Below are 11,011 nucleotides of genomic sequence, written 5' to 3' on the forward strand. Positions count from 1 at the left end.
GCAGCGGCCGCGGGAGGCGCAGTGGCGCGTAGGAGCAACGGCTAGGCCGAGCCACGCGAGGGAGACGCAGAGACGTGTGCGTCTCCTCTGATCTTTCTCTCAGTCTGGCTGCGTCTCTCGCAGCAGATTTCTGCCTCGCACAGGTTTTTAAAAAGTCAACCCACGCGCATTCTTCGAGGGGCGGAGAGCTGACGGCATTTGAGAGGGAACGAGACGCTTCAAACGAGCACTTTTCTCTCAATCAGAAGGCAGGAATAAAATCACGTGTGAGGGAGACCGGAGAAGCGGAGTCACCAGTGTCTAAGCGAGACGGAGGAAGACGGCAAAGCCCTGCGCACGCGGCCGAGAATAGAAAAAAAAGGAGATGCAGACGGTGAAATATAACAAAGGAGCTGGCGGAGGAGAGACTGGGAAGGCGAGACAAAACGAGAAAGGAAAAAAGGACGAAGCAGAGGAAGACTCGGAACCGGCGGAAGGCGTACAGAGGAGATAGGTGAAAGACGAGGAAAGAATAGAACGCATACGGAGGGATGCCACGGCGCACGCGAAGCAGTGAGTCGTGAAGGAAGAAAGGATGAGCGAGGCGGCGAAGACCGAGCTGCGGAGAGAATGCCAAAGGAAAGCGAGGTGGATGACACACACGATTCCAGAAGAGAAGCGAAGTGCGAAAGAATGGAGCAGAGGATCACGGCGAAGAAGGCGTAGACGAAGACTGGGAGACGAACTGCCTCGTACAGAAAAACGCACAGAGCTGGTCGAGCCGCGGCATCCGCGCGAAAAAAAGTAAACACACTCGCTCGTGGACAAGCGAGGAGACAGGGAAGACAACGAGGGGTTAAGATGTGAGGCAAGAAGAATTAAACGGAGAAAGTGAGTAAAGACGACATGAAGGAATACGCAGTGAAATACCTCACGAGAAGAGGTGTAAGAAGACACGCATGCCCGTGGCAGCGTTGCTCTCGACTCAGCAAACGAAGCCCCTGCCTGCTCGGAACTTCGCTATCCAAACAGAAAGCAAGGAATTCAGTTTGGCCTCCTGATGAGACGCTTGTCAAATGCTTTTTGTCGCGTTTGTTCCGCCTTTCGCGGCGTATGTTTGTCTTGAGATCGACCACGCGGCACGCACGCATGCAGGCGCAGCGAGAAGTCGCAGCGAAACCGAGCTTTCTCTCAATGAGCCAAAGCTCCAGAGGACGAGAACCAACAGCTCGTCGCGAGCACTATTCTACTCTCATCCAAGTTTCCATTCCAACGGTCGATTCTGCGAGGAAAGCTGGTTTATGTCTCCCCTCCCTAATCTTCCCTGCGTCATTGCCTCTTTCACGACGATTGCACACGTCGAGAGACGCTCTCCGTGGTCAGTTTTTCGTTCTTCTTTGTGGCTCGTTTTGCGTTCCTCTCTTCTGCTCAGGGGAGTGTCTTGTTTCCCTTTTCGTGGTCACATCAGAATGCGTTTGCATCGATAGAACGCGGGCGCTCAACAGGTGTCTCTGTGAGAAAGAAAGAGCTACTGCTTATCTCCTGGCAGGCCGCCAGGGAGACGCTCGGCGCTTTCTAGAGTAAATCAAACCGAGAAACACAATGAGACGGGCGTTCGTGTCGCCTTGTGAAGAAGTCCTTGCTTCCTTCAGGACGCGGAAAAGTGCAGGTCAGCATTCAGCGAATGATGCCAGGCATCTCGGCGGCGCGAAGCGTCAGCAAGTCGAGCTGGGTTCTGTGTCGCCTGTTCCTGTGCTCTCTTTTGGTTCCGCGTCCTCGTCTAGTGTCTGTTCCACTGCATCTCGGTATTCGTTCTTTGTTCCTTCGGCTCCGCGCTCGGCGTCTTCCGCGTCGCAGTCTTCTCCCAGCGTCGGGCTACCGTCCCTCGGCTCGTCGTCGCTCGCGTGCTGTCGCTCTGTGTGTTGCTCACGCTCTCTTTCATCTCCTCTTTCCACGGTCAGAAACAGCCTTTCTGAGAGGAGGTCATATCTGAGGATCCGGCGAAACGAGAGGGCTGAAGCGCCAGCACAGCCAGGGTCTTCTTTCCCTCTGTCGTTCGGGTGTATGTACACCCAAAGCCGATCATTCTGCGTCTCGTATCCATCCTCCAAGAGGCTGAGCGATGTCGTGAAGCTGCCGCTCTTGCGCTTGAAATCGAGAGAAGAAATTGTAGACATCTGGAACCAACATTTTGAGAGCAAGGCGCTGACGGTCGCCGCGAGCCTCAGACACTTCGCCTTCGAGCGAATGATTTCCAAGTAAGGCACCGATGGTCTTTGTGCGACAGAATTCGCGCTCGACGCCGGTGAGAAAGGGCCCGCCGCAGTACGGGAGGGGACAGGACGGTGCAGGTTGCGGGTGGGGAGGCACTCGCGAGAAGAACACTTCGAGAGGCGGGAAAAGTTGTAGCAGACAGCGGACTGAAGATTCACGTAGTGAGGGGCCCCGCGAGAACAAGGGAGTGTGAGTACTGGACATTCAGCAGGGTGGGAGCGAGTCCGAATGCGAGAAAGCAGCTCAGCGTACAGGCAAGGGTTCAAGGTGAATTCCTCCGGAGAGCAGATGGAGGAAAACGCATTTGGTGCGTTCAAGGCTCTTGGTCCTCAGCGCCCGAGCGGCTCCACACTTTGTTCTTCCGGTTCCCCGTGGAGAAGGCGGCGCTTCCTTCGAGGTCTTCTTTGTCCAGTTCCAAGGCGCGCGCACCTGCCTCGTCACGTCAATGCATGAGTACACGCAGGTGCGAGAACGTGGAATCTGATGCAGGTCCACCAACCACAGCATGACTGGGCAGTTCCCGATGTGTCTGTAACGTTTTGATAGTTGTGTCGAGAGCTTTGCATGGCCTATATGTATGAAGATATACAAGAATACACGTGCGCGCAGAGAGATGAGCGACGAAGATTCATAGGCGCGCACGCGGCGTGTCTGTGGAGGCCTGTAGATATGTGTCTATGTACCAGAAGCGCTGCTAGAGTTGTTTTTCTCCCCGCGTCTGTGGCTAAATTCCCGCGGGGCCCGGCGTCTTCGTCTCCTTCCAGCGGAAATGCATCATGAGCTGCGGGCATTCGTTAATTTCTGGAACAATGGATTCTGGGTAGGTAGTCGAACGAGGGGAGCGTCTGTTATACATGAACACTTGGTACTGCTAATACTTGTTTTAAGCAGTCCACTGGGGTGGTGTAATATATGTATAATATATCTGTTATATATATGTAATATATAAATGTATATGGGAATGTATATATGCGTGTATGTGTGGGTATCAACTGCGTAGACTGCTAGTACCTGTCTTAAGCAGTCCAGGGGGGCGATGGTGTACTGCGACCGTAAAGAGTTTGACTGTCTGTATATCATAACCGGGGTCGTCTACAGTATTCTAAGAACTACAGTGTCTTTGTTTATATACAGTTTGTGTGTAGAGTGGCGCCTGAGTGCTGTTTGAGGCCGCCCTCGTTTGCTGATCGCGGCTGTCGTGTAGTTCCCTCGCACTGCCGTTCGTTTCGCAAGAGGTCTGAGAAGCTGAGGGTGTGGAAAGCGTGGATGGTGCGCCTATTTCTCGCTTTTCGTGCTTCCACAGAACCCGGGCCGCCCATCTCCCTTTGTCGTCGTCACGTTCTTTGATGAGCTCGGAAAGGAGAAGGACTTGGGCCTTGTTCAGGGAGATATTCTGCGGGGCGAGTATCTCTCCAAAGACGAAGGCGGGCATTTGGTCGCGCTCCTTCTTCGATTTTACAGCGACCCGAACCTGTCGCGGTGGGTGCTCGACTTCAACTTGAAGCCCCGCGAGTTCTCTTTCGAGGAGTTCCAGCAAGCTAATGCGCAGTTCTTTGATCTGCCTCTGCAGACGCTGGCTCACCCATGATTTGAGGACGGGGGAGTATGCAGTGGAATGCCGCCTCTGCGGACAGGGGAGATTCAGTGAAGCGGTGGGTAGAACAGGCCGCACGACCTCCTTCGTGCAAAATGAATTTCCGCGGGCCGCTGCAGTCACACCAGTGTTGCGCAGCGAGGTCCGCGGTGCAGTATGCGGGTGCAGAGGATCTACTATCGCATAAGCGCACAGCTAAACGTCTCAGACTGGTTTGAGAAGGCGTGGGGCTGAGACCCGCCGTGCACAAAAAGCGAATATATTCCAGGTCTGGTTACGCTTACTCCCAATCCTCTAGCACTTTTACGTACGAAACATGACATTTCACCGTAATGCGTACCGACGAGGCGGAATCGAGAGACGCACTGAATCTCGTCATCTGCGCCAATATCAACAGAAAGCACCACCACCAACTGGAAGGCACCAACACCAACTAGAAGGCGTTCCTTTCACCGCGAGGTGGGGTACGTGTACGGGGTGCTACGATGTTGCAGTTTCCTGTGCTAAGGTGATAAGAAGGACTAGCATCCGACCCCACTTGCTTTGCAGCACATTCCCACGCGAATGGCGAAATGGAATCTCGGCAGGGCCACGCCAGGATTTCGCACAGGGTGACTGTCGAGCACTTGCAGAGGACGCCAGAGTCGTAGCCGGGGCACCTAGTCTTTGGAGATTATGCCACCAGACGGCCCATGTCTGTTGTTGGGTACTCCTTCGAAAAGCACGTATCTTTAGATCCGGAACTCAGAGGGGTGTGAGGACAAGCTCACAAAAACTGTAGTCAATTGTAGTAGGGCACCCTCACGGCACGGAACTTCTTCACTGCGCGCACGCCTTCGTCGTTTGCTGACCTGAGACTGCCTTCTTGTGGAATGGGGGGCATCCACAACTGAAAATCTCGTCGATCGCCTCATCTCAGAACCATGTTGTAGTTTCAGGTACCCTCGTAACAAAACACACCTTCCCGCCCTTGCGAAACTGCCAACCCTTCGAGGAGTAAACGCCTTACCTGGTTTTTGTGCTTTTCCGGGGTTCGTAAGAATCTCTTCGTGAAATCCCTGCTCTCTCTGTTGATTCCAAATCACGCACGCAGTGTATGAGTTGCCCATCGCTCGTTGCTGCGTATTGTTCAATATCTATACGGGGTATACATGATCAGGATTCTTGTATCGGTGCCACTAGCGGTGAAGAGCCCTTTCCTGTGTCGGTTGCAGCCGTGTCCTATGATGTTGGGTTTCTGGTTACCTTTCAGGGTCACGAACCAGTGAACTGGCGATGCTTCAGTCCTCAGGTGGCGGCGGTCAATGGCGCGCAGGCCCCATTGACCGACCGCCAGTGCGGGTGTGTTCCGCAGCCCGCCCCTCCCGCTCATTGTCCACTGATTGCCGCAGTTGCACTGCATGTACGCTCATGTGAGCAGTGCCGCTGCTCTTGGGATAGCTGTGGAAGCTTTTCCGCGGCGTCAGTAACCGATGCGAATATAGGCTGCGCTCTGAAGCTCCCGCGACTCTGTCTCAGGCGCACGAGGCAGGCGCGTAGCCCGCTGCCTGCTGTAGTTGTGCTCTTGCCAGCGTCTTTGCGCACAGTGGCATCTCTAGCGTCCGACTGTCGTTGTTCCACACCGACTCCATCACAGTGGTTCCTGCGTGAATAGTTGCCGTGTGGCAAATCAGGAAAGGCGTCCATGGGCTGTTTCGACGGCAGCCTTATCCCAGCTGTCATTATTATGGGTTGGAAGTCTGTGTCTGTGCTCAGAATTTGAGAGGAATGTCGGCTTGAAGAAACAGAACACAGGGCCAGAGACGCGCGGGGATGGCAGTGTAATCCACGTGACTCCCCATGTGTCGTGCAAAGGCCAAGCCAGCAATTTCCAGTCTTTTCTGCCAGCTTCATCGCTTATCGGACTCGGCCACATGTGACATGATACGCAGTTTATGGGTTGAAACGCGGAAGCGTAGTCAGAGCCGGTAACAAACCAGACTGTGAAACGCGTCGTTCCCTTGTGTGCTGCACAGCCGAGGTGGCACCAGGCCGCCGGGGTCGCCGGCGATGCAGTCCAGTCTCACGCCTTGTCTAGGCCTGTTTGATGGGTTTTCCACGATGTCTGCCTGCAGATTCCGGTCGCCACCAGCGTCTACGACCATGTTGCGGTTCCTAACGCCGCACGCCACCCTGATAGCCCTGTGCCACTAGATGTCAACGCCTGCGGTGGCGACGTTTTCGGTGGCGTGTGACTGCAGTGCCAACACACTCATGCAGTGCGTTCGTCTGCATCGTCTGAATGCTCTTTTGCGGCCAGTGTGGCCATTCTCGGCGGTGGCTAAGCTCAGACTGTAGATTCAGCGGCACGGCCCCGTGCAGGTACTTCAGAGGCAACAAGTATGCAAGAGCTGCCGTGCGGTACGGGGCCCAGCAGTGTACGCGACATTGCGTCACAGAATGATGTTCCCATCCGTTGAAAGGGCTGCCTTGTCCCAGCACCGGTCAACACAGCGTCAGGGGCAGGAGGCGATGAGAGTGAACTGAGTACTCCAACGCAGACGATATTTTGATGCCGCCTGGGACACGGGCAGACGACGCGAAGCTGTCCGGCGAGGCCCATGATGCGGAGGCAACAATTGACGCCGGACACCACACTGGGGCATTGCTGCATGGCTTGAGTGAAGATGGTGCCCGAGCGGCTTCACAGGGAAAGAGGGGTGACAGCGTTGATGACGACGCGAGGGTGGATTGGTTCGCTGTCCAAGATGGTAATCGGCCGGTTCCGTCCCGCCTGCAGTCATGGCTAGGCGCGGTGAGTCGTCCATTCAGGAAACAAAGTACACGTCGTGCCAGCGGGTGGCAAAGAAGGCGGTACGTTCTCGTCGTGTTGTCTGCGGTTGTTGCTGCATTTGCAGGGCTGTTCTACTTTGGGCAATATCGCGCAGATCAAAGAGAGCGTAGCCGATGAGGCCAGATGTCGGCGTTCTGGTATTGGGTCGGACGTCGAGACGCTGCGCGTGAGCTGTCTGTATACCTCCAGCAGGAGGTGAACGATTCGAAGGCACGACTACAGGTCCATCAATTTGCACTGGAATATTATGCGAAACGAGGCTCCGAAGCGAAAATGGAAGAAGCCTTGAAAGTGCAAGCTGCACTGAAGAATTCCCTAACACTCCTCAACAAATGGCGAAAGGCAGCTGCACAACGCGAGTTTGTCTTAACTGTGGCAGAAGCTCTTGGGGACGAAACCTTTCGTATCGGCTGACGGGTTTTTCGAATGCTCAGAGGCTAAGTGCGTCGAAGGAAGGCCGCTTTGACGAAGCTCGGCTGGGCTGCGGCTGTTCGTACGGGGAGCTGACACCATACGATGGCATTTGGCAAAAGAAGTGGTAGAAACTGAGGAGCTCCTCAAGGATGCAGAAGCTGCTGGGCAACCCGTGGCACTGCTCCAGGAGCAGCTGTTTACGATGAACGTGCCCACACTGCAAAGCGCAATGGAGCACCATTTAAACCGGCTTGTGCGACAACTGCCGCAAGTGATGGGAGTGGAGTTTCCGTACCGAGCCACGAGAATCCCATTACGTATCATACGTCACGGATATATTTAATCAGGCCTGGAAAAACCTAACGAGTCATGAAGGACCGGCCTCAACACATCGGCAAACCCAACGCAGTGGCACGCATGCTGCAAAAGGAACCCTAAGAAGGGTCGACCAGTGCGGAATGCCAAACTCTAAGAAACAAGGAAGTATCTGCCGTCCGCCGAAGGGAATATGCATACTGTTAAGGCAGGATCGGATGATGCGATGGAAATTCGCTTCCAGTCGATGTCGGTCGCTGTGTGTTAAGGTTCACTACAATTTCTTTTAGTGGTTGGCCCAATACGGTGTCTCGTGTCGAACGTACCGAGGACCGGATGCTTAGCTCTCGCAGGGATGATTGAGAAAAGCTGTCAGATGGGGGGCAGCAGGTGCAAATTAGGCAGTTTCCAACAGCGGCAAGAGCGGCTTCATGGTAGGTGTCAGAGAGCCACATGGCTGGAAGCAGTTGGAACACGTATTTCTTTAGTGCGTCGAGAGGGCACGGACGAAATTTGGTACGTCTTCCAAAATGGCAGTTCCACCACTGATGCTGCTGTTTCTAAGCGACTGTGTGGAAGCACTCGTCATGCTACCGTCCCGCCTCCTCCCGCTTTGGTTGCTCTAATTGCCAGGAAAACGGGGCGTAAAAAGTCGATATAGGTGGCAGGCCGCGCGGGAAGCGGTTGAGTTCGGCTTTCCGTACCTGGGTACACTTGCATTCGAGATGCAAGACACGGCGTAGGCGCGAGAGGAACATGTAGAATCTAAGGAAAATAACGTACAGATAATTTGGTCATGTTATGACAGTGCGTCCTCACAAATCGAAGTCGGCATGATCACCGCAGGGATGCCGTTCAACCCAAAGCCTAACCAGCCTCGTCACTGAGTTCCGTGGCGTGCTCCACAGCGTATACGCATTGGCCCCGAACTCCTGTTGTTCTGGCCCCTCCTACAACCACGTTGTGGAATTCGGAAAACGACATGGAGGCAGAGCTTTTGCAGCACATGGGTCTCGACACATTTCACGCGCGCTGCAGGCAGATCCACGTAGTCGTGAACGCAGGGTGCGCCTGCAGCACGGCTTTGCAAAATTAACAGTCGCATTGCACCCTCTTATAAGACGTGTACCGTTGCCTCGTCGGTATTAGAGGTGGAACTCAGTGAACCATTGTGCACGAAAACATCAGCCAGAACCGGGCACCCAGGCTTTCTGGTCAGACCTTTTACTGCCCCGCGCGTCATGTCCCCTAGGAAACAGAGGTCGATGAACGGAAACCCCGCTCGTGTGCCGGCTGAGAGCCATTGGGGAGCAGCGGTACCGTTGAAGAGCTGCTGATGCACCTCTGCCCCGTTGTGGTTAGCTCGAGATCGATGCAGGAGGCCAGATGATACGCTCCATCCCCCACGCTATTGCGCCACATCGCGTGGTGCTGACAAGCACAGCAAAACTGTTTCGCGGCCGTAGAGACCGCCGGTTAAAGAAGTGTGGGCCCCCAATCGCATGTACCGAGGAAATTATCCGGGGGTAGCTCATCCGTCAGCCATCGTCCGCTAGCTATTCTGGCGTTTTTTGCGCTGTCAGTGCTGTTGCTCACCACTAAAAATCTGCAGGGACGTTGACCCTTACCTATTTAATTACCCGCAAAGTAAATTCCCAGGCTGGTCTGCCGTCCATATCCTTTGTTCTCGTGAGTAAGGGATAGAGGGCTCAAGGGTTCCGGTGGGAGGACGGGTCCGTTGGACCCAGACGCGCGCGACGTGTGCATGCAAGGGTTGGGAAATCGACGTCGCGTTAAACATAGTCAAACAGACAGCCCGGTCTGTTGGTGTTCTCCATCCATACGGCTGCAGTGAGGCACACAGCTTCACTCCCCCGCCCCCCTTCGAGAATGGAACAGAGATTCGTTGGCACAACAGCCGACGGCGACTACTTCGCGAGATCTTGAATCAGGGACGGGTTTGTGCGCCATCTCTGTACTGCATCTGCACCCGGGGAGCATCCGGAGAGCAGAAGCGACACGTTTTTGCAAACCCGACATCTCCAGCCGCCAAAAACTGAATTGCGACATTGCTGCCCCACTTGTCCACGTGAGGTGCAGAGGTGCCCGCGGGTTTGCATCCATATCAGCTCTGGTGACCTCGGTCATAATTTCGTGGATACCACCGCGTCTTTCTGTCGCCGGGGCGCGTGGCTGCAGCAGTGAAAATCTCATACAACGCGTCCGTTCGCGTGCCCGGGGTGGCCCTTTTGACCATTCTCTGCTGTGACTCCGCCCAAAGTGCAGACTCCACGGCACGGTCCCGAGAAGGCGCATTGCGTACAACGAGTACGCGATAGCTGACGTACAGTTCAAGCCCCGGTGACCCATATGGTGCTGCCGCGCAGAACGACTCGACTAGCCCAACAAAGGCCAGCTCTCTTCACACAACAGCACGGAATTTGTGGGGAACAGTAGGTGATGCGGACGTACGTGGTAGTTCCAGCTTGCACATGCTCGTTATGTCTCCTGGGGAACAGGGAGACGAGGCCATGCTGCCTGTCATGGCCAGTGAGCTGGCGGCGAGGAGCGATGCCGAGGGCCGTACGAGGAGCTCTTCTCTTGGTTCGAGCTATGACCGTGCGGGGGCAGTTTTGATGAGGAAAGTAGGAGACCCGGATGGGGATGCCGTCAGTCCTGAGGACTTGACTGTCGAAGAGAACCACGGGCAAACTCAGGATCTGTCGCGAACCTCCCGTATCAAGCGGACTGCCCCATCGAAGAAACACAATCAAACTGAAAAAGCGAGCGCTCGAAGGAGACGGTACGCTGTGGGCGCCGTGCTCGCGACAGTGGCTGTTCTTGCGGGACTGTACGGCCTCCGGCGATATCGGCAGATGCGGCCGATTGCTGACAAGCAGACTCGTACACAGGCGTTCATTTACCTGATTGGACGCCGGAACGCCTCTCATAGGTTGGCAGAAGCTCTTAAAAAGCATATTGACGATGTTGAAGACCGCATTGAGTACCAAAACTCGCAGCTGCGGTTCCTCAAGGACGACTGGTCCGATGTAGCCTTCGACGATGCCATGGAGGTCAAAGATGCGCTAGTAGACATGTTGAATTTCCTGGTGGAAAGACAGAAGCTCGCCACAGAGCGCGCGATTGCGTTGACTGTGGCCGAAAATATCGCCGCAAATGACGTTTCCCACGTGGATGTGAGCTCCGTCGCACAAGCGATGCGAATGCGAGCAGTAGAGGAAGGACGGCTTGATGAAGCTAAACTCCAGGCGCGTGACTTTCGGGCAGGTGCGGACAAGATAAGGAGACATTATGCACCGGGGGTAATGGAACTGGAGCAGGGTTTGAAGGATGCCGAAGCCAACGGACAGCCGACTGGGCCACTGCAGCAAGCTTTGTATGACGCGAATTCACGTGCGCTCGAAAGAGTAGTGGATCACTATCTGGGGCGGGTGGACCGGCTCTTACCGCATATGATGGAGGTTCCTGAAGCAGACAGGATCCACCTCTACGCAGAGGAAGCCGAGTTACGGCCAACAGCATATGTGGTTCATGCCAAGGAATCGATTTCTCAAGCTGGAAGGACAGATGCGAAGATGTGA

At 54.9% G+C, this 11,011-nt stretch overlaps 3 protein-coding genes across 3 annotated transcripts; all 3 read left to right on the forward strand.

The window, feature by feature from the left end:
- Positions 1-1,581: 1,581 nt before the first annotated feature.
- BESB_047070 (uncharacterized protein) lies at positions 1,582-3,841 on the forward strand (the record flags this gene model as incomplete). The annotated part of the gene is made up of 3 exons (XM_029363158.1): positions 1,582-2,237; positions 2,587-2,716; positions 3,557-3,841. The coding sequence occupies 3 exons, from the start codon at positions 1,582-1,584 to the stop codon at positions 3,839-3,841; spliced, it is 1,071 nt and encodes a 356-aa protein (XP_029220524.1).
- Positions 3,842-6,398: 2,557 nt separating this feature from the next.
- On the forward strand, positions 6,399-7,222 carry BESB_047080 (uncharacterized protein; the record flags this gene model as incomplete). The annotated part of the gene is made up of 3 exons (XM_029363159.1): positions 6,399-6,641; positions 6,745-6,846; positions 7,115-7,222. 3 exons carry the CDS (start codon positions 6,399-6,401, stop codon positions 7,220-7,222), a joined length of 453 nt encoding a protein of 150 aa, XP_029220525.1.
- A 2,679-nt stretch (positions 7,223-9,901) lies between these two features.
- On the forward strand, positions 9,902-11,011 carry BESB_047090 (uncharacterized protein; the record flags this gene model as incomplete). The annotated part of the gene is made up of 1 exon (XM_029363160.1): positions 9,902-11,011. One exon carries the CDS (start codon positions 9,902-9,904, stop codon positions 11,009-11,011), a length of 1,110 nt encoding a protein of 369 aa, XP_029220526.1.

The sequence above is a fragment of the Besnoitia besnoiti genome, chromosome III (genome assembly GCF_002563875.1).
Source record: "Besnoitia besnoiti strain Bb-Ger1 chromosome III, whole genome shotgun sequence".
NCBI classification, from domain to species: Eukaryota; Apicomplexa; class Conoidasida; order Eucoccidiorida; family Sarcocystidae; genus Besnoitia; species Besnoitia besnoiti.